Below are 23,981 nucleotides of genomic sequence, written 5' to 3' on the forward strand. Positions count from 1 at the left end.
TTATCACATCATTTCTTGTATTATAAATACTTTAATTCAAAAGCTGTTGTAATTAGACCATCCTGTCTGTCGTGTGAGGGTTTTTTAAATTTCTCTTTCCCTTTGATAAGAGAAACATCTCATTTTGAAATTCTCTGTGGTCCCCAGTACAGCTGAAGAGCAAAACATTAACCATCTGGTGGCATATTTTAGTGTTTGGGATAATTCAATAATTATCTTCAAGTGCAGTTGGTGATGTTACATATTTGATGAAACACTTAGGAATAAGAGTATTTTAGAGAAATAGAGCTTTCAGTGTGCATTGAGGAATTGCAAGCAGCTACTGTGTTTATTTTTACAGCTGAAATAATTGTGTTCTGCCTTTCTATTGCAGTATCTACTAGAAATGAAAAGCTTAATACTGCCCCCTGAACATATTCTGAAGAGAGGGGACAGTGAAGCAATAGCATATGCGTTCTTTCACCTTCAGCACTGGAAAAGGGTAGAGGGGGCACTGAATCTCTTACATTGTACGTGGGAAGGCAGTAAGTAATTCTCTTTCTCAGAAACATTTTACAGGAATTGAAAGATATAACCACATATTTCCATGGAGTATTATGAGTAAATAATTATTTATATGGTACAGCACCTTCCATCTAAGGAGCTCATAGTACTTCAAACCATTAATGAATTAAGCTTCACAGTACCTCTGTGTGGTAGCTATGTATTCTTGTTTCATTCTGTAGATAGGTCAAGTTGCCTTTCTTCAGGTCATGCAGAGAAATTATTGGCAAAGTTGGCAGGAGAACACAGGAGTCCTGATTCCGAGCCTCCTGCTCACACCAGTAAACCACGCCCTTTGTGGAAAATTAAATGTTAACAAACCCTGCCAATTGCCTCTAATGAATTTTGGACCCCCGAATTGTGTGCTAGTTACAAAGCCAAATATTGTCTAGAAAAGATACCAGTAACAATGAGGAGACTTTTATGATAAGTTTGTATGAGCAATAATAGAATAGTGTTGTTGAACCGAACTGCGTAGGGCCATGTTCCCAGGAGCAGTCGGGTGTAGTGCCCGTGTGATCTGGTGATCCCCAGCTGGCATAATGTCAGAGGAACCCTGAAGTCTGCTGAACTCGGTGAGTTTTGGGAGCATAAGGAATGTGGGATCATGCCCCATGGAACTATGTCTCCAAATTCTGGGCCAGGATTAAGCCACTGTAGTATCCCCCCAGGGACTGCATTATGGTGACTAATCTGGAGTTCAGTTCTATCTTTACCATTGTCAGTTTGCAAATACAAACTTCCTTCATTTAACTAAGGGGAGAAAGCAAAGCCTTGTGCTTAAAGCACAGCACCGAAGACTCAGGAGATCTGGGTTCTACTTGCTGTGTGACACTGAGAAAAATCACTTCTCTTCCGTAGCTAATTTTTCTCATCTGTCAAATGGGGATGATAATTCTTCTTCGAGTGCTTGTTCATGTCCATCCCACATTAGGTGCTCGCGCGCCGCACGCACGAGCGTTGGAAGCTTTTTCCCTTAGCGGCGGCCGGCGGGGCCCCTGAGTGGTGCCACTGCGCCGTGCATATATACCCCCGCTGGCCCGACCCCCTCCGTGCCTTCTTACCGTCCGTGGAGGCATTGGAACAGCCTCTCTCTCTCTCGTGGAGGAGCAGTCCCTTAGCCTTTAGAGTAGCTGTTATCAGTTCGTTTACATACAGATTGTGGACACTTAAGTCATTAGGTGCTTGGAGGCCTCCAGCACCTGCCCCGGGCCGCGGGGCATGCCTCAGGCCCACGGCTTCAAGGCTTACGCCACGTGCCGCAAACCTGTGCCAGTTAGTGACCTCCACGACTTGTATCTATGTTACGTGGGGGACAGACATCAAACTGAATGGTGTAGGATTTGCAAGGCGTTCAAGCCAAGGACAAGGAAAGAAAGAGACTTTCACCTGAAGCAGCTGTTGATGGAGGCCGCATTGCAGCCTCCAGGCCCGGAGCCCGACACTGGCTCAGGCTGCCTCAGTGCATAGTGCCCCGGAGCCATCAAGAGACCCAGCATCGGCTAAGCACTGTAAACTGTTGGCCCCGGAGCGCCTGGCTAGGCCCCGGCACCACTCGTCCTCCCCAGTGCAGCCCCCGGCGCAGCCTACAGGAAGGCGCGGTCGTTCCCCGCACAGGAGGCCGGCCCCTCCCAAGGCCCCGAGTGCCGATAAAAGCGGGAAGGCCGCGGTACCGGCGCTGACACGGGCGGTCCCGGCAGCACAAGCCCCACCGGGCCCAGACCTAAGTGAGCTCAGTGCGGACGATGGGCTCAAGGGCATAACGGATCAGCCCTCTACGCCTGGCCCCTTTGAGGCTGCAAAGGACCTCATCGAGCTGTCGGCGGTGAGCCCCCTCCCGTATGGGGAGAACCCTCCGGCACCCATGCCTCGGGGGCCATCGAGGGTAAGCTGGCAACAGTGTGCCGCTCGAGGACACCGTCCCGGCACCGCTCCCGGAGTTGGTCCCGGTAGAGCTCCGACTCTGCGGACTCACACTTGCCAGCGGCCCAGAAAGAGGTTGCAGCACCAGCAGTGGGTCAAGGCGAAGAAGCACCGGAAAGAGCATGCCGCTCTCCGGCACCACCCAGAGACCGGCATTAGGAGGAGCTGAGACGGCCCTCGCCAGAGGACTCCCACAGATGGTCCCAGTCCAGGGAACCCCGGTCCAGATCTCGGTCCCGGTCCCTGGGATACCGGTACCGCTCCTGCTCAGCCAGGAGCCGCTTGTTCTCCCACTGGCATAGATCGTTGGCACCACCATGGCCTTTGTGATTGGCGTCGCCGCAGTCCAGCTCTGACTCCAGCCGCTATAGCTACCTGCACTGGCCCCAATGGGGGCCGTCAGGCCATTGGCCCTTCTGGACCCCCTGGGCCTATCAGGAGCGCCAAGGGGCCCTGTCCAGGGCAAGTTACTCAGTGCAGCGATCCCGGTCCCCGTACCGACGCCCAATGGTGCCAGAGGCAACAGTATCCACACCTCCAGCATCCCCCCAGCATAGACCAGAGAGACCAGCAGCAAGCCCGGTGCCATCCCATGGACTCCCGCTCCGGCTTGAGCCGGAGGCCCCTCCCACGGGAGATGGGGAGTAGGAGGACCAACCAGAGGGGGTCGAGCAGCAGCTAACCTCCTCATCTTCCCCCGATGAGGTGGCGGCGGGTACAGAGGTGTCCGGCCCTCTGCTGATAGACCATAGAGCCCACCAGAAATTGCTGCGCAGGGTCACTCAAAACTTGGGGTTGCAGGCCGAGTAAACAGTTGAGCAGGAGGACCCCATGGTGGACATTTTGAGCCCCGAAGGTCCATCCAGAATAGCGCTCCCGCTCGTTAAAACCATTCAGTCCAACTATATAAGACTATATGGCAGACCCCGGCCTCCAGCGCTCCAACAGCTAAAGGAGTGGAGCGTAAATACTTTGCCCCATCTAAGGGCTATGAGTTCCTGTTCTGCTACCCGAGTCCAGGCTCCCTAGTGGTCTCAGCAGTAAACGAAAGGGAGCGCCATGGACAGCAGGCCCTGGCCCCTAAGGCTAAGGAGGCGAAACGTCTGGACCTTTTTGGCAGAAAGGTGTACTCATCTGGGGGCCTTCAGTTGAGGATTGCGAACCAGCAGGCCATCCTCAACAGGCACAATTTCAACTCCTGGGAGGCGGTGCGGAAGTTTAAGGACAACCTCCCCCAAGGTTCCCAACAGGAGTTCACGGCCCTGGTGAACGAGGGCAAGGCAGTAGCCAAGACCTCTCTCCAGGCCTCCCTGGATTCGGCAGACGTGGTGGCTAGAACAGTCACGTCAGGAGTGGTCATGAAGCGCTCGGCATGGCTCCAGGAGTCAGGCCTGCCATCCGAGGTCCAGAATACACTCCAGGACCTCCCGTTCGAACGGTCCGGGCTCTTCTTGGACCAGACAGACACGAGGCTGCCTAGCCTCAAGGATTTGCAAGCTATGCACACCCCGGTGACCCAGAGGAAGCCCTTTAAGCCTCAGCCTCCCCCTCAACACCAGTACCAGCCTCGTCATAGGCATGAGCCTTACCGTAGGCAAGGCAGGGATAACAGGCGACGGCGCAACAACAATAATAACAATAATGCGCCAGGCCACAACCAAGGCCAGCACAAACCCCAGCCAGGCACTAAGCCAGGCTTTTGAAGGTGCGCTCGAGGACAGAGTACTAGACCAGTCACCGTATCCGTCCCTTTGTTTCCTGAACCACCTGTCCCGTTTCTCCCGGGCGTGGTCCACCATTACGTCAGACAGTTGGGTCTTACGCACGGTGTGGAACGGGTACCACCCCCCTCCCTATCCCTCTTCAGGGACCCCTCTCACGAGCATCTCTTAGAGAAGGAAGTTCGCTCACTGCTAAAGGCAGGGAGCGGTAGAGGCGGTGCCGCACAGCCTAAGGGGAAAGGGGTTCTACTCCCAGTACTTCCTCATCCCCAAGTTCAAAGGGGGCCTTCGCTCCATCCTAGACCTGCGCTTGCTCAACAAATTCCTGGTCAAGGCCCAGTTCCGCATGGTCTCTCTGGGCACTATCATCCCTTCCCTGGATCCGGGGGACTGGTACGCCGCCCTTGACATGAAGGACGCATACTTTCATATCGCCATCCACCCAGCACATCCGCGGTTCCTGCGCTTCACCGTGGGCCGAGAACATTACCAGTTTGCGGTTCTTCCGTTGGGTCTAGCCGCGGCCCCAAGGGTGTTCACGAAGTGCATGGCGGTGGTGGTGGCCTTCTTACGGAGGCAGAGAATCCGAGTGTACCCGTACCTCGACGACTGGCTCCTGGTGGGCCAAGGCGGAAGTGCAGGGCCATATGAAGGTGGCCCTGAGATTGTTCTGCGAGCTGGGGCTCCTGGTCAACGTCCCCAAGTCCACACTTGTACCCACACAGAGAGTGGAATTCATAGGGGCGGTCCTGGATGCGGTACAAGCCTTCCAGTATCCCAATTCTGGGCTATCCAGCAAGCGGTGGCCTCCCTGCGCCAGTTTCCAATGACAACGGCTAGGTGCTGCCTGCAGCTGCTGGGCCACATGGCAGCACGCATGCATGTGGTCAGGCATGCCAGACTGAGGCTCAGGACTCTGCAGGCGTGGCTCACTCGGGTGTACCGCCCAGGCAGGGACCCCCTGGACTTGGTAGTGACAGCCCCAAGGGACATGCTGGACTCCCTGTTGTGGTGGCAGTCCCAGCCTGTGGTTTGCGAAGGCATCCCCTTTGCCGCCCCACTTCCGGATCTGATGCTGGTGACAGACGCGTCAGACCACGGATGGGGGGCTCACCTGGGGGACCTCATGATGCAGGGGTTGTGGTCCGGAGCAGAGTGGTTGCTCCATATCAATGTGAAGGAGTTCAGGGCGGTTCGTCTCGCCTGCCAGACCTTTCACGCCCCTCTGAGTGGTCACAGCGTGACAGTTCTGACAGACAACACTACTGCCATGTTTTATATAAACAAACAGGGTGGGGCTCGTTCCTCACCACTCTGTTGCGAGGCTCTCGTCCTCTGGGACCTTTGCATAGCCCATGCAATTCACCTTGAGGCGTCCTATCTCCCGAGGGTACGAAACGAGCTGGCGGACTCCCTCAGCAGGTCATACCACATGCACGAGTGGACGCTCAGGGCGGACGTCGTGCTTTCACTGCCCGCAGATGGGGATTTCCCCAGGTAGACCTGTTTGCCACCAGGGCCAATGCCCAGTGCCTGCGTTTCTCCTCGTTCCAGGGCCGCAGCCCAGGCTCACTTGCAGACATGTTTGCGACCCCGTGGAGAGGGGGCTTGATGTATGCCTTCCCCCCGCTCCCTTTGGTGCACAAGGTCCTACTCAAGGTGCACAGGGACAGAGTGGCGGTGATCCTCATCGCCCCAGCCTGGGCCCGCCAGCACTGGGACACATCGCTCCTAGAGCTGTCGGTGGAGGCCCCAGTAGTCCTGCCCCTACACCGGGACCTCATTACACCGGACAGCAGGCGGCTTCTCCACCCCGACCTGCAGTCACTGCACCTGACGGCGTGGAGGCTGCGTGGCTAAACACCCTGGAGAGCCAGTGCTCCTTTCCTGTGCAGCAGATTCTGCTTGGCAGTAGGAAGCCCTCTACCAGGGTTGCTTATGTGGCCAAGTGGAAAAGGTTCTTATGTTGGTGTGAACCCCGACAGGTGCGGCCGTGCCAGGCCCCGGTGCAGGTCATCCTGGAGTATCTCCTGCACCTCAAGCAGCAAGGGCTAGCCCCATCCTTACTCAGAGTGCACCTGGAGGCCATCTCCACCTTCCATCCGGGGTGCTCGGCAGGCTCGGTGTTTTCCCAACCAATGGTGGGATGGTTCCTTAAAGGGTTGGAGAAGGTGTTCCCATACTCCCGCCCACCAATCTCTCCATGGAACCTTAACCTGGTCCTCTCTAAACTCATGGGACCCCCTTTGAGCCCCTTGCTTCCTGTTCCCTCCTCCACCTTTCCTGGAAGCTGGCATTTTTGGTTGCCATTACGTCGGCCAGAAGGGTGTCCAAACTGAGGGCCCTCACCTCTGGGCCACCATATACAGTATTTCACAAGGACAAGGTGCAGCTCTGGCCGCACCCCAAGTTCCTTCCTAAGGTGGTCTCCCAATTCCATTTGGGCCAGGACATTTGTCTGCCAGTGTTCTTTCCAAAACCCCACCGAGTCACCGCAGCTTGCACACCCTGGGATGTGCGTCGAGCACTGGCGTTCTATTTGGAGCACACCAAGGCCTTCCGCAAATCTGCGCAGCTGTTCGTGGCCATAGCCGAGAGGATGAAAGGCCTCCCAGTGTCAGTGCAGCAGATTTCGCCTTGGATTACAAGCTACATCCGGGCCTGCTATGAACTCGCAGGTGTTCCAGCCCCGGCGGTCACGGCCCACTCGACCAGGGTGCAAGCAACTTCCACGGCGTTCCTGGCACAGGTCCCGATCCAGGAGATCTGCAGAGCAGTCACCTGGTCCTCGGTGCACACCTTCACGACTCACTATGCGGTGAACCAGCAGGCCAGAGAGGACGCGGCGGTTGGCAGAACGGTCCTCCAAGCAGTTGTTCCGTGACTTCTAACCTCATCCAGAGGTGAGCTTGTGATTCACCTAATGTGGAATGGATGTGAACAAGCACTCAAAGAAGAAAAACCGGTTACTTACTTTCTCGTAACTGTTGTTCTTCGAGATGTGTTGTTCACGTCCATTCCACTACCCACTCTCTTACCCCTCTGTCGGCAAGAAGGAACTGGAGGGGGTCGGGCCAGTGGGGGTATATATGCACGGCGCAGTGGGCTCCACTCGGGCCCGATGGGAGCCGCTAAGGGAAAAAGTTTCCGACACTCATGCATGCGGTGCGCGCACACCTAATGTGGAATGGACGTGAATAACACATCTCGAAGAACAACAGTTACAAGAAAGTAAGTAACCGTTTTTTTCTTTCTTCACAGAGTGTCTTGTGGAGCTTAGTTCATTAATATTTGAGAGCCTGATACTGAAGATATTATAAAGTACAAAGTGTATTATCATGATTAAACCAAATAAATCAACATAATGTTTTGTATTCAGTAAGCTCTAGTCTTTCCAGCCTGGTGATAATACATTTGGAATATTTTGTGTGTTTCAATAACTATGTTGAATTTTAATTTTGTAAAGTGTTTTCACCTTTATAACCATGTACATTTGAAAAAGAACCCCCAGGAAATAAAAAAAAAGTGGTATTTAGAATGACCTTTGGTGAGATTGTCTATCGTGACTTTTTTTTCTGTAATCACCTTTCGCTTCCTCTTTTCTGCTCTGCTCTTTTCTGTTTTCTCTCATCTTCGCAACCTCCCTATGTTCCATTCTTTCTGTCCTGTTTTTCTCTCTCCATTATGTCTTCATTCAAACCTCACCTTTAAAGTACACCTTTCCCACCATGCCTGTCACACTGATAATCCACCAAAGAAATACGTTTTACACAACCTTAATTAAAGTGAATCATCCTCTCATCAACCATTGAATTTTGTCTGATCTAGATTGTAAACTCTTTGGGAAAGGGATGCATCTGTGTCTATGTATTGTAACGCTCCCTGCAAACTGGTGCTGCTCAATAAATAAGTCAGTTTCCTTGCTGTATGTGGTTTGCTCCATTGTGTTTGTCCCGCATGTCACATACACACACACACACACAAACATTCTTCTCTATTCTACTTGTTCTCTCACTACTTACTGTTTATCCCCAGCTCAGTCCCCTCCATTGTTTCCTTTGTCATCTCCTATTCCTTCCCAATGGCTCACCTTTGCTGGTGTCTCTTCCTCTTCTATTCTGTCTTGTTTCTTCTCCTCCACTCACCATTCCATAGCAATTGTGTTCAGAAAGGCATTACCACAAGATCATATAATTGCTCATAGTAATTTCTTGCTCAGCTTCCTATTGGAGCATTCTTTGCTTTGTATCAATGGGATCTCTTTACTACAGTTTGACTGTTTTCTCTTTTTCTTCCCTCCACAGCTACTTGAAAATGTATTTTATCCTACACATGGGTCAATAAAAATAATGGCCACTCATTTCCAACATCTTCTAAAAGAAACAGCTGTAATCCGTTTTGCATAGCTATTTCAGAGAAATGTAAACAATGGGCCAAATCCTGAGGGCCTTATTCAAATTTTTACTCCTTCCTCACTCAGGCAGATTCCCATTTATTTTAATAGAATTTTGCCTAAGTAAAAACTGAGTCAAGAGCTTAGTATTAGTATCTTTCAGTTGCATAGCTCTTCTCTAATTAATATTCTTTATAGGTGTTGTAAATTAAACATTTGATTATATTGTATTATGTCATTCTGTCTGTTTCATGTCCCTTATGGGGGGGAAGGATAGCTCAGTGGTTTGAGCATTGGCCTGCTAAACTCAGGGTTAGGAGTTCAATCCTTGAGGGGGCCATTTAGGGATCTCGGGTGAAAATTGGGGTTTGGTCCTACTTTGAGCAGGGGATTGGACTAGATGACCTCCTGAGGTCCCTTCCAACCCTGGTATTCTATGATATGCAAACAGCTTCCTTGGCATCTCTGTCCTACCAAAATTTAAACTCATATGAACCATGGCAGAGGAACACAAACTTAACTGGGTCCTAATTCTTCCTGGCAGGGTACAGTACATTGAGTGCAGCACTTGATCACTTGCTGATGCTCTCTGTACTGATATCTATCGACATAGCAATAATGTCTTAAAATTATAGCATGCCATTAAAAAGAAAACGAGTACTTGTGGCACCTTAGAGACTAACCAATTTATTTGAGAGCTGTAGCTCACGAAAGCTTATACTCAAATAAATTGGTTAGTCTCTAAGGTGCCACAAGTACTCCTTTTCTTGTTGCTAATACAGACTAACACGGCTGTTACTCTGAAACCTACCATGCCATTAAGTTACTTAAACTACCAGCAGCTATCACTTTACCAGCTTGAATGTAGGAAGTTGATGCCTAAAAATGCATATTACTAAATTTTATCTGGGTGGGACTTGGACAAAGTTAGGTACTATCATTTCTTAAAGTAAATTATTTTGTGGTGCATTTTGCTTCTGGGAGGAATGCAGATTGTTCCTTCTAAGGCAAGCTCTAACTGAAACATGTCTAGAAAACCTCATTGGCCTAGCAGTCAGGAGGATTTGTGGTATTTTTAACCACAAAATAATTGTAGGGCTTCCCCCCACACACCAAACTGCACTCCACAATTCAGAAAAGAGTTAGTTTTAAAAATAATAACAACAATCACATTGGAATATTGGTCATTTCCTGGCATTGTTTCAGTTTTCCTCCAATCAAAATGCACTTCCATTTGCAATAAAACTCAAAAGCCCAAATGATGCAATATGGGATGTTGATTTGTTTGGCTTGATCCAGATGTTATATGCAGAAAAGCCCTTAATTACAAATATGTCTGAGTTTCAAAGGTTTCCAAGATGTATGACCCATTACTGACTCTGTCCCTAAAATTTGACCACATATTCTCCAGTGTAACTAGGAAGGTGAAAACAACTTATTTTCTTCTCCCAAATGTAATGGTATCCTTTGCCTTGCAACTTTGTGTTTGTTAGCTAACCTCTGTGTTACCTGAATTGTTTTGTGGCCGATAGGGTTAGATAATACAGTAGTGGGATGGGGAGTTGCCACGCACACATGGTATTACCAGTCTAATCTGAATATAAATATTACATTTTAGAGAGGGTGAAAAAGACTGCAATAGTTCATTTTGAAATGCAGTTTCTCTTATATAAACCCCTTCCTTCAATGCTGGTAATGTTGGCCAATTAATTCCTTTTGGCCAACAATTCTCCAAATTTGGTCTCAGTTCAAAGATAAGCTTGTTTAAAAGATTCAGCAAACTCTGTTCAGCCGTTTCTGAGTTCTGTGTGTAGTAAAATAAATACCAACAATTCCCCTTATGGGGTGATCAGAAATTGTATGCAAACATACTTCAATATGAGCTGTATGAATTTTGTTCAGCCTTGGTTATTTTGTAGATCTAATTGAGATCTAATGAACAAGCCAGGTTGGAAGGAAATTCATTCAGTAGCTCTGAAGTAATGGTCATTGGGTGTTTGTTCACATTTATGTAATAGAATATTAAGTTAGATTTCTTTGGTTGGTATAAGCCTTAGAATATTGGGTTTGCACTCAGGTTGTTGGGGCACTGTGAAGGGCTTTTATTTAATTCTGCAGGGACTTTTAAAGCGCAGTTAAGTTTATAGCACTTTACCGAGTTATGAGTGTTGTAATGTTCCATGTGGGGCGGCTGGTAGTGGCATGGCCACCTAATAGAATGAGTGCAGAGCAGGGAGCCCTGAACTCTTTAGTGCTGTTCTATTTCTGCCACTCATTGGCCTCAGTAATACACTGATGTTTCTAAATTTCTGTGTCAATTCACATTATGACTTAAAGGCCTGTCCCTTAAACTATGCGAGGTCTATTCAGACCTGGATGTTGTAGGAAAAAAGTCGGGCTGAGGGGCTTCTGGTAGTGTAAGGATGAGCATGAGGACAATTACAGCAGGATGAGCCATCTGCAACCATCTCTTCTCCCTGACCAGAGTTAGCCAGTGCAGACCAGAAAGTGAACAGAGAAGGCATGGCCATGGCTTGTCATGCCTCCAGGGAGAAAGCCCCTCTCTCCCCCGCCCATGCAGGAATCGAACCATATACTTACTTACACCACACTCCCTCTTGTTTAATATGCAGCTGGTGGTCAGTTTTTTTAGGCTTCTCATTTGACACGGTGGGGAAAGTCAATTCACCACACAACAGACATGTGACCAGTGGTCAGACCATTGACACTATGTATCTAAGTGCATCTGTTGGGTCAACTCTGAGGGGAGAAAACTAGGCTACTGCTCCAGTCATATCCAGCAGGAAGACATACTGAGCAAATCAGTGGAAAGAAAGGGAGGTTGGCACAGCCCCTGAGACCCGGCCCAAACGCTATCTCCTGTGCCCCAAGCCAGCAGTGTGAGATTTACTACAGCTGCAGGCCTACTCTAATCTCCACAGGGAGGAAAGAGGGGCAAAATTTGTGAGAGGCTAGTTAGGAGACTGTGTTAAAGTATTTGTTTGAGATTCCTGCGCCCTTCAGCTGCTGCTCAGGTCCCAACAGCAGAGCAATTCCATGGCCCAAATTGCCTGATTGTCCTCAGTACTGGCTGTGCTAGTGCAGAGATCCCACATATGGGAATAAAGAGTCATAGGGTCAGGATTTGGTCCAATGAGGTGTTATTTCATGTACACACTAACACACCCTTTACTTGCTCCCAAGAAAAACCACATGGACTCTGGGCTTAAAATAGAAAGTATAGTTAATTAATTCATAGAATCACAAAAATATAGGGCTCGAAGGGACCTTGAGAGGTCACCTAGGCCAGCCCCCTGCACTGACGCAAGACCAAGTAAACTAGACCATCCCTGGCACGTCTTTTCTAACCTGTTCTTAGAAACCTCCAATGATGGGGATTCCACAATTTCCCTTGGAATCCTTTTCCAGAACTTAACTACCCTTATAGTTAGAAAGTTTATCTTAATATCTAACCTAAATCTCCCTTGCTGCAGATTAAGCCTATTATTCTGTCCTACCTTCAGTGGACGTGGTCTGACCTCTGGTCACATCTGTTGTGAGGTGAATTGTCTTTCCCCACCTTGACAATTGGTCACCGTCCTTTTTATAACAGCCCTTAATATATTTTAAGACTGTTATAAGGTCTCCCCTCAGTCTCTTTTCTCAAAACTAAACAGGCCCAGTTTTTTTAACCTTTCCTCATAGCTCAGATTTTCTAAACCTTTTATCACATTTATTGTTCTTCTCCAGACTCTCTCCAGTTTGTCCACATCTTTCCTGAAGTGTGAGGCCTCACCAGTGCTATATAGAGCCCTTGAAAGCATCTGGAAGATGAAAAAGCACTATATATCTTGCTATGTATTAAAGCATTCACATGGGTTTATATTTAAAAAGGTCTTGAGATAAAACCACCCATCAATCAAAGTAAATTTTGTTTAAACAGTGTTATTGTAGTTTCAATTTCGGTTCATTACTTCCTGAAGGAGATCTTGTAATATAAATTGTTAAAGTAAATCACATTAAACATTTTCCTAGAAGCTGGTCCTGCTTAGACAGGTTTCTAGTTTCTTTCAGAGTGGGTCTGACGTGGGTTGCAGGGAGATCTATCTTTTATATTTTCCAGCAGTGCCACGCTAGTCTTTCCTCATATTAAAATCACTGATTGAAACAGCATGAATCTTTCATTTCTAAAGAGCTAAGGACCAAAGAGTTTTTAATATTTTAATCTCTAAGAAATTTCTGTTACTTCAGGAAAATTGATAACATTTTTTACCTCAGCAAACCGTAAATGGACAGGATCTCTCCTCGAGTTTAGAGAGGTTTATATGCTCTTTGGCAAGACATTATTACCTTTGAGCGATATAACTGTGGTGTAGATTGACTGCATTCCAAAGGCTGGAATCACATACATAATGTTTTTATTTTTCAGTAATATTCAGACACTAGAATAAAACCCATATGTTCGCTAAAGCTGGTTACAGGGGAATACTGTCATTCTTCATTGAGAACATTCTTTCTTGTTTATTACTATTTTAAACAAATACACTGAAAATACAGTGTAGGATGTAACTACAATTACTTTAAATGTAGTATTTACAACTGAAAATATTGTGGTACATAGCAATCATTCATTCTTAATACAGTTCTTCATTGCCCTGTGTGAGATCTATCATGGAGCACTGGGGGGTGTGTGTGTGTGTGTTCTGCACCTACAGCATATAGTACTTATAGGACATCTGTTGAGGAAAAATTGCTTCAGTGAATGATGTTCATAGGAATAGTGAGAATAACATGTTGATGACATCTTAACAGTGGAACTAACATATAGGATAATAGAAAAGGATGGATTGATTGCAAAACTGTAATTCAGTCAAGGGTCCTGATGGTTCCATAAACCACAGGAGTATAACTCAGGTGGTCTATGACATCAACAGAATACAGATTTAGCAATCAATTTGCCTCCCTCTCTGTTATTAATTTAGATTTAAATGTTACATATATTTTTTAAAAATACAAAAGATAAAGTATTATTTAATCTGTGACTTCAGTGCTCATGCTGGAAACCTTGCTTGATCTGCTACATTTAAAAATAATGCATTACTGGAACCTGGTTTTAATAATTCTTTATTAAGCTGAGATTGCCAAATGAACAAACACAACCCTCATTATCATGTGCACAGCATGGAGATGTCTCCTGACTGGCAGAATGTTTGTTCCATGTTTTGTTGCAGGTACACCCTGGGTAATTAATTGGGGTACCATTCTGCTTTCTTCCTGCACGCAAAACTCCCACTAAAGTCAGTGGAAGTTTTGGGAGATCAGAAGAATGCAAGTATTGGGCCCAAACTGGTAACACTGTTTTGAGGTTCTCTCTGTAATGAAAGTAGGGCTGCTGTACATAGCTACTCTTTTTTCCCCCCGAATCTCAAAAGTCTTGGAAACTCTAAAAATGCTAATTCAAAGTTTTCAAATTTAAATATCTAAATTTAGGTACCTGACACCCTGATCCTGCAAACAGATAGTTACGTGGTTGACTTGACTCTTGTAAAGTGGTCCCACTGACTCCAATGAGACTATAGATGGGAGTAAAAATTAAGTATGTGGATAAGTGTTTGCCGGATTGAGGGCTAAATGCATATTTAGACTGTTAAATAAGTATTTTGTGTCCAATAGTAGGTACCCAAGTATGAAAATTTGGGATTTAGTGCCTAGTTCGTTTTTGCTTTTCAAAATCGTTAATACATGTAAGGTACCCTGCTGAATATGTTGTGCAAATACTGCACTCACAATAAAGTGTCCTATGTGTTATTTTTGTCCTTTTCAGCTTTCAGAATGATCCCCTATCCTTTGGAAAAAGGACACCTTTTTTACCCATACCCCATCTGTACAGAAACAGCAGACAGAGAACTACTTCCATGTAAGTCTGAACTTTTTCTCTTTTTATCCCTGGTTCTTGGCACCAAAGGGTTGTTTATCACAGTTCTGCAATACTGGCCTCCACTGATACCTATGAAGTTGGGTTCACTGACTTAGAATGATTGGCTGACAGTGAATCTTGAGAGTTCACTTGATTGTTAAAATGGCAATTCATAGCTACAGCTCATAAAGTTTTAGGTATCTGTATTGATGTCAAAAAAGAAAAAAAAAGTCAAATTACCTTGGGGATGTACTTCTTTTAAAAATCTGTTGTTTCTTTCTTACCAAGACAGATAAGGTATGTTTGTTCCTTTATCTAGGATATCATACCATCAAACTAAAAATACAGTTGTCCTGCCCTATAGTCCTAATGCAGGAAACCACTGTCTAAATTCAAGGTAGTTTTGCCTTCCCAACGCTGCAGGATTGAGCCTGCATAAGGACTATGTTATTGTGACCTCTTGTAAGAGAGCTATTGTAAGAGGTGCCTAGTCACAAAGAGGGTTTTCTTCATGTAATGATGTGTGTGATTCTTATCAAGATATTAATGTGAAATTTCACCAGTCATTTATTATTATGAATTTGTAAAGCACCAAGCGTGTTCTAAATGCTGTGCAAGATACAGATATAAAGATAGTCCCCTGCCCTTGGAGAGTTTTACAGTCGAAGTCAATGGGACTGCTTGCCAAGCACAAAGTTAAACACGAGTCACTCTTTGCAGTATCAGGCCTAACTGGCCAGTCCTGGAAATGTCACACACTCAGAACTGCGTTCCCACACTGTTTCCCATTGAAGTCAATGGGACTTGGTTGGAAAGCACAGGTGCTCATGCGGAGATGTTTGCAGGATCAAGTTCCAAAAGGCAGACATAAGATGCACTGGAGGACTCAAAAAAGGGAGTAAATTTAAATTATTTTTTGAAAAATAAATGAAGATGTGCTTGTGTTCCGTTTGTGTTTGTGTCTCTCCTGAAATAGGTCTTTCTTTTATAACAACTCCAGTTCAGGCTAAGTTATGTTTAACTATTCTTAATAAATCTGTCTGGGTAAACTGTAGGTAGAAGTAATATAGCAAGAGTCCCCTCATTGTCAGGCCCTTCTTTCATAACACATTCTCTCTGATATTACACCGTAATTCTTGGCAACCAGCTCTATCTCCCCACCCCGTTATAATCACCCTAATTATAACAATACCTCTTAGGACTCTCAGAATGCTTTACTCCAAGGGATACTGTTAAATGGAGGGTGGAGTGCCAGGGAAATTTGGGAATGACAAATTGATACAGAATAGTAAGCGTTCTCCCTTCTAGGTGCAAAATTAATTGGTGTTGTCAGATGTTAGAAGCAAGGGACTCTTTAATACCGAACATTGATCGTAATGTTTTGCTCTGATAATTGTGAGAAATGCCTTGTACTGTCAAATCTCTTGAGTTTGAGAAGAGAAGATTTTCACATACTGTGAGAGACACAGGTTGTGTAGAGATCCTTTACACCACATGCCTGTCTAAACCTTTAATTGCTTATATTTTAAAGGTAACTTTCGGTAGGTAATTTGAAGGGAGAGTTTCTGCTGAAATGATATCATAGCTCTGGGGTTTGCATGAGGAACAGTTTGCTCAGTTTGCTTCAAATGAAAGAGAGATTGAAAAGATTAACCCCAGCTAAGTACAAACATCAACCAAACCTAATTTTTGCTTTAAATGAACTACAACAACAGATTGGATATTTCAGTCAAAGGCAAGAGAAGTGGGAGCCTGCATTAGAATGCTTGTGCAATTGTATTTTCCCAACTCTAATCTGCAATTTGATACTTACATATGTGATTTAAATGAAATTATCTAACCATGTTTCGCCTGAAAACCGTATGCTGATTTTTTTAAGAGAACAAGATTTGCAGGCCCCAAACTCTAACACACTTGAAATTGTTATTTTTATTTTAACTATTCAAAGAAGCCTTATGGGCCCATCAAATGAGAGCTGCAACAGTCCAAACTGGATGTTGTGCTGTTCTATACCATGCTGCTTGACTGCCCTGTTCCTGTGACCCGGCAGGGGCAAAATAAGCAGGCTTTGAGCAGGATTCTTGCATACCTTCAGCCATACCTGCACATAAAAATGGAGAAGGCAGGCAGAGTAGAAGAATGGTATGATATGTATGTATACCACCATGACATTTAAAATTAAAAAACAAGCTGGTATGGTAAGTCAAACTTTAGGTCTACCAGCTGGGAGAGTATCCTTTTAAGAGAAAAACTATTGTCATTTGGAAGTCAAGCACTGATCCTGACTAGAACTTAAAAGTAGGGATGGAATGGGAGACACAGTTCAACAAAACAAGAACTGGCCAGAACATTTGCCAAACTGGCCATATTTCCCACCCTGAAGCTGAGCCATCTTAAAAGGTTTGATTAAGCAAAACTTTCCTCCAGGCAAGTTCCCACTCTCAGCTCTGGGATACTTCTTCCCGCAAGAGCATATTGTGAGTCTCTTCAGGCCCAAGCCAGAGACTTTTCTGTTTCCCTATTAGTTGGTATTGATTATTGTTGGATTTTTTTATTCCTCGCATCATATGGTGGTTTGTAGAGTGGTTTCATTCCCTGCCTTTATTTCAGCAAGTTTCCCTAGCTTGGATAAATTACATTAGTTAATGCACATCAGCATCGAAAAAAAATAAATGTATTATTAATATATGAAGATGCTGATGATGGTGATGAAGATGCTGAAGGAATCAGCTAGTGGTGAGATGGAATGGAAGGGAGGCTATGCTGGGAGGAGTCAAGGAAGGCACAGAGGATTATAGTGGAAGGAAGAGTCTGTTAAAGGGTAGGGAAATGGGAAGAGGCGTCTCAAATGATTCTGGCATTCAGAACCTTTAGATGCGTCTTCCCACTAAACCAAACCTTGGAACCTTTGTGGCTTCTATGTAACTGCTTAACCCAGATGAGAAGGTATTTTACCTACACCATGTTTTTCCTTTCTGCTTTCCTCTGCAGCATTTCATGAAGTTTCAGTTTATCCCAAGAAAGAGCTTCCTTTCTTTATACTCTTCACTGCTGGATTGTGTTCCTTCACAGCCATGCTAGCCCTCCTGACACATCAGTTCCCGGAGCTTATGGGGGTCTTTGCAAAAGCTGTGAGTATTCACTGACACGCCTTGGTTTTTGGGTAAATACAAACACAAAACAAAAAGGGAAATGCACAAATAAAATGGTGCTGAGCTAGACATTGCTGGATATGTAGTGTCTGAATATTTGTTAGTACAAAAGGACCATCAAGAGATCTATCACTGAACAGGAGAACATTTAGAAATCATTTAAGGAGCTAATCAGTAAAATACACTCCAGTCTTTCCTCTCTGGATTATATGACTCTGTTGTTGGTCTTGGTTTCTTGTGACTCTGCCAAAAAGGAGGGGGATATCTGCGTTTTAATGGATAATCCAATAAAGTAAACTAATAACAGATTGCAGAGCCCCAGCCTGTTCAGAAAAATAAACTGCAAGGCTGTGCAAGATTGTGATAACTACACGGTACTTCCCAGTGCAAGACAGGGACGGCACAAACTCCAAGTAGTACCAGGAAAAATGTGGTTCAATGTTAACCAAAGCAAATTGCAGTGTCCCTTTTCTGAAACTGCAACAAATGATACAGCCTCAGTGCTTGTGTCCAGACCTCATATTCCAGCTCTCTGTTAGCTGCATCTGCTGAGGACCCTCCTAATTCTGCTTTTCTGGCCACGGAGCGTTAATATGGGGAAAACAAGTTGTACTCCAACTTGCTTTTTTCCTTGCCAAGTCTAAGAGCATCACTACTCTGATTTTCGCAGCCACAGGGGGCATGTAGGAAAATTCACTTCCCAGCAAAGTTCCAGCAAGACCATTACTTCCTCTTCCAAGAAATGCTGAGAACCCAGACCAATAATTTATTATTTAATGTACTTCTTATTGTGGAGCTCAGTGGGTCCAAAATACCCTTTTGGCCTTCTTGTTATTTCCAAATAATGCTAAAGTTCCTCTGCACTCATTTAGTTTTTTTCCGGGGATGGAGGAGGCTTTGATGGAGCTTTCAAGGTATCCCAAGGCTCATTCTTTAGTGCCTTTCTCAAGACCTCATATCCTTCTGACCAGGAAGGATTGTCCAGGGACCCTTTTTGGAGTCAACCAGCTACTCCATCAGCCAGGCTGGTCAAATATATCAGTGCTTGTCATAAATATAAAGGGAAGGGTAAACCCCTTTAAAATCCCTCCTGGCCAGAGGAAAAATCCTCTCACCTGTAAAGGGTTAAGAAGCTAAAGGTAACCTCGCTGACACCTGACCAAAATGACCAATGAGGAGACAAGATACTTTCAAAAGCTGGGAGGAGGGAGAAAAACAAGGGGTCTGGGTCTGTCTGTATGCTGCTTTTGCCGGGGACAGGACAGGAATGGAGTCTTAGAACTTTTAGTAAGTAATCTAGCTAGATATGTGTTAGATTATGATTTCTTTAAATGGCTGAGAAAAGAACTGTGCTGAATAGAATGACTATTCCTTTCTGTGTGTCTTTTTTGTAACTTAAGGTTTTGCCTAGAGGGATTCTCTATGTTTTGAATCTAATTACCCTGTAAGGTATCTACCATCCTGATTCCTTTACTTCTATTAAAAGTCTTCTTGTAAGAAAACTGAATGCTTTTTCATTGTTCTAAGATCCAAGGGTTTGGGTCTGTGGTCACCTATGCAAATTGGTGAGGATTTTTACCAAACCTTCCCCAGAAAGTGGGGTGCAAGGGTTGGGAGGATTTTGGGGGGAAAGACGTGTCCAAACTATGTTTCCCAGTAAACCCAGATAAAGTTTGGTGGTGGCAATGGAAATCCAAGGGCAAAGGGTAAAATTAATTTGTACCTTGGGGAAGTTTTAACCTAAGCTGGTAAAAGTAAGCTTAGGAGGTTTTCATGCAGGTCCCCACATCTGTACCCTAGAGTTCAGAGTGGGGAAGGAACCTTGACAGTGCTTTAATCCAAAGCACTAGTAGTAGTTTGTGTCTGTTATGGCAATGGCTCTTTCATTAAGAATTCCTGTGTTTGCAGGCAAAGAGGATAGATGACTTGATCAGCTGGGATAAAAGCTAACATGTCTGTCAACAGAAAAAATACAATAACTTGCTTGAAATAGTCCTTTGTGCATTTAGCCTTGAGTATATCTATAGGTATATAGTGGATGGCATGTATTATTGTTGTTATTATTATTATTTTATTTATTATTATGCACATGGAACAGGACCTCATCCTGCTAAGTGCTGTACAAACACAGAACGAAAAGATGGTCCCTGACTCAAAGAGTTTATTCTAAGTATAAGACAAGAGACAACAGATGGATACAGACAGACAATACAAGAAAACAATGAGACAGAATTGGTCAGCATGATAGGCTCTGGTATAAACACACCAGTTATCATTGTTATTTATTATTTGTATCACCAAAGTGCCTAGAACCAGATTTTTGTAGGCATCACAGCAAAGAAGATTTAAGGCTGGTCAGGTGTATGAGTAAGGAATGTGTTCCCAGGAAACTTCCTTCAGAGAATAAAAAGAAAAAGCAATGTCTCTGAAGCACAGATTTTGCTTCCAGTCTGTTTTGTTCATTCAATATGCAGTATGCCGGTATTAGCAGTCAGTGGGCCAAATTCTGCCCTTCCGTGTACCCTGTGCAACCCCATTGGTTGTCAGCCTCATGACTTATTTAAGAGCAGAGAGTTGAAATTGTCTGAGCACCTCAGGCAACGAGCCTGCTACAGGTAATGGGGTGCTGGAATCAGACAAACCTGATTGTGGACTTTCATGGGCTTCACTTGCCATTTTTTGTGTGATGGGTGCAATCAAATTGGGTGGGTGGGGTGTTCATATTTACATTTGTGATACACTAGCCGTTGTTTCCTCAAATAGCTCTTGTTTTGGACACCAAAGTCGCTTTGGGAATAGAATGCAACCAAGGGGATCTGTTCCTTTGATATGTGCACGTGGCTTCCATTGAAGTTAATGGAATAGAAGCCTCCGGGCTCAATGTGTGACTGCATCCTGTATCTGGGAATAGAATGGAGCACAATAAATGAACACAAACAAAACTAACTCAATGCCAAGTTATTAACCCCGGATGGAATAGGCCATGTCACTGACCTCTGTGTACATCTCTGAAGCTACATGGCATGTTTGCTATGTTAACGAACATTCATAGGGATTTAGCGATGTGTCTGTCTTAATAAACAAACACAGGCAGCAGCTGGCTTTTAATTGTGAATGGACAGAGTGAAAATCAGGCCAGTCTGGTGAAAGCCTCTGTGTGACCTTTGTCCATTGACTGATCCAGAGGCTTAGACTCAGATGTCTCATTTTTGTTGTCAACTAAAAAGGTGGGGTAGCCAAACTATGTGAAACCTAAGGCCTTGTCTACGCTGCCACTTATAGTGCTGAAACTTTCTTCGCTCAGGGGTGTGAAAAAACGCCTCCCTGAGCGCTGCAAGTTTCAGCGCTATAAAGTGGCAGTGTAGACAGTGTTACAGCACTGGGAGCAATTCCCTTCATGGAGGTGGTTTTATTACAGCGCTGGGAGAGCTCTCTCCCAGCACTGGAGCCGCGACTACGCAGCCACGTTAAAGCGCTGCACTTTAACATCGGCTGGTAGACGGACCCTAAGAAGTGTGATGACAGGCGTCCCTTTGATATGCAGTGATATCAAGGCTCAGTGGAACAGACCGCCAGCAAGCCACAGCTGCCTTTTCACCTTTTAAGGGAATTAATTTTGAACATACCTAAAAAGATGAACGTTCTGAATATTATTTTGGTTGTGTGTGTGGAATTAATACTCTTGTCTGATTGACATGCTGTGGTTTAACCAACATCATGGGATGTATTGTAACTATTGCAAAACTACAAGAATACGTCATAATTTTAGCATGGCTAAATTATTCTTCTGCTTACATCTGTCAATCCCAAAAGCACTGCACATGTGTAACTGAGAGCCATCTTGTACCAATTTAAAAATTAAATCCAAGTTCATATTACTGCAGGTTGAGGTTTAGCAATTTACAAAATATGGTGTACTTCAGTTAAACTGAATATAGCATGTGTGGAGCTGTTTGCATTTGTTAAGCACCTACTTGGGGAACAAATATTTGATGATGGGCTCTCTTCAGTCTAGCTGGCATAGGTATAAAAGATTGAGTGGCTGGAAGGTGAAGCTAGACAAATTCACACTAGAAATAAGGCGCACATTTTTAACAATGAAGATAATTAACCATTGCAACAACTTACCAAGGGTTGTGGTGGATTCTCCTTCACTGGCAATTTTTAAATCAAGAGTGGATGTTTTTTCTGAAAGATATGCTGTAGGTCAAACGGGAATTATTTCAAGGAAGTTCTGTGGCCTGTGTTATGCAGGAAGTTAGCCTAGGTGATCTAACAGTCCCTTCTGGCCTTACATTCTCTGAATCTATGAAACTTGCAAGTACAGCCACTGACACTTTGAAGCTCATACAAGTCTGTGAATACTATTCATTCGTCCTCACAGTGCTTGGGAGAGAGAGTCCCTTGTGTAGACACCTGCTTCATCTCATGAATCAACTTGCAGCAGGTCTTGGTGGTAAAAAAAACCCAACCCCCCCGTCTGGGTAGAGAAAAGGAATCAGGTGTTCTTGAGGGGGGAAAAGCTAGAGGAAATTGAGGTGGGACAGAGGGGACAGAGGACTACTTGAAGCAATACGTTTTATTATTCTAGACACTGCTGGTTTCAGCCAAAGCTGAAATCTAATTGGTCCTAAACTCTCTATGAATCCACTGTAAGGCTAAAATAACTTATTTAACAATGAAACATCACAGTTTATACAAGAGGAATCCTTGATCAGTCCAATTCAGGGCAAACTGAGTGGTCCATAAACAGTAACGCTCCAAAAGATACAAATTAAAAGCTGAATCAGACTCTGGGTTTTTACAGTTTCTTAACTGATCCTATCAGAACCTTTGATCCCGGTGTCAAGGCAATGTAAGGATTTTAGAGGATCCCCAAGAAGGAATGAGTATGAAGCTCCCTATGAAATGTCTACATCCACTTAGTGCCTCTGGAGGGCTGGATTTTATGCAGCTTGCATGGTTAAGTAAGCTTTGTAATATAGTCAAAGTGTCCAGATCTCATTGTAGTGATGCTTATAAGTGCTTGTAATAATAATGGTATGACAGGCAGAGGTATATTTCTGTAGCTTCTCTATTTAGGTTTTCTCTTTTCTCACTCCTCCGCTTCCAGCCTATAATGAAAGTCACTTTCCTCCCCCTCCTCCCCTTCCCAATCCCCTTCATTGGCCTCCCATCTCTTACTGCATCAAACACACGGTCCTTGTCTTCACAATCAACACCCTAACAATCTCACCATTTTACATCACCCATCTCACCCCCTTAGACTCTTCTGCTCATTTCGTACACTACTACAAAGCCCTTCAATTTTACTGCTATCTTCACTATGTATCCCACTTCTCAGTTCACACCTTCTCTCCTGCTTTCCCCTGTGTTTGGTAGTTTCTCACTCCCAGCCTGCCAATTCCCCTTCTCTCTCCTCCTTCTACCCCTTCCCGAACACCCACTTTTTCCAGGAATCTTTCCATCCTGCTTGCAGAGAATCTCTCCTCACTTTCCCTTTCCTGAGTGGTTTTGTCTTGTGATTTTGGGGGGGGTGTATGTGTGTTTCTCCCTTTTGTCTCTTCTGTCTCAAGCCCCACTCCTGCGACTGGATCCTCTCGTACAGAATTCTTGAGGAGTTCTATTTACCACATTGGGTCTCTGTAAGGGTCTGTGCTAAGATTCGGTATCAGGCTGTGGTGTATAAGCTCTATAGGGGCAGGGTTGATGTCCTAATTTGTTTTTGCGAGCATCATATAAATTTGTGGTGCTATCTAAATTATTTTTATTAATAACAACACACGTAATAAATAACCTGCCAGCTATGCTAGAATGGCCCCTCCCTCTAGCTGTCACTCCCAGCTGCATGTGCTAAGATTACTGGGAAGCCAGCCCACAAGAACTCCCTGGTGGAAGCAGGAGTTCTAGAGTCCAGATCAGGGCAGAGACACAAGTGTACTGCTTATAATAGGAGGAAGCTGTTGTTAAACAGGGTGAGCTATTGATAAGAGAAGAACGCGGAGCTTGGGTTTAACTCCACCCTACTTCAGGGAGACACCGATATCTTGATTTTTTAAAATTGGCACTAGAACTATATATAAAATCTCAGACATAAATAATTAACACAAACCAACTGTTTAGAAATACAAACGGAGTGCAGTGCTGCTTCTCCTATCAGTCTGCTCCTGGAATTGCAATATAAGGTGTCTTCATAAGAACATAAGGGGAGAGAACCAAGCTAGAGTGGCATAAAGGGGCCTTAAAAGCCCTGGATCCTGCCAAGGGAGAACACCCTCAGTGCAGAAAACTGCTTTCCAGGGACCCTCTCAGGAGCCCCATGGAGCAGGGTG

General features: G+C 45.0%; 1 protein-coding gene across 7 annotated transcripts in view; it reads left to right on the forward strand.

The window, feature by feature from the left end:
• Positions 1-23,981, forward strand: part of ST7 (suppression of tumorigenicity 7) — a 234,325-nt gene that overhangs the window by 205,156 nt on the left and 5,188 nt on the right. For 5 of the 7 annotated variants that reach the window (XM_077834288.1, XM_077834319.1, XM_077834311.1 and 2 more), the window contains 3 exons: positions 374-524; positions 14,405-14,497; positions 17,489-17,628. In XM_077834288.1, coding sequence (XP_077690414.1) covers positions 374-524; positions 14,405-14,497; positions 17,489-17,628 — 384 coding nt within the window. The other 2 variants (XM_077834305.1, XM_077834297.1) reach the window with 2 other exon arrangements.

The sequence above is a fragment of the Eretmochelys imbricata genome, chromosome 1 (genome assembly GCF_965152235.1).
Source record: "Eretmochelys imbricata isolate rEreImb1 chromosome 1, rEreImb1.hap1, whole genome shotgun sequence".
Lineage (NCBI taxonomy): Eukaryota > Metazoa > Chordata > Testudines > Cheloniidae > Eretmochelys > Eretmochelys imbricata.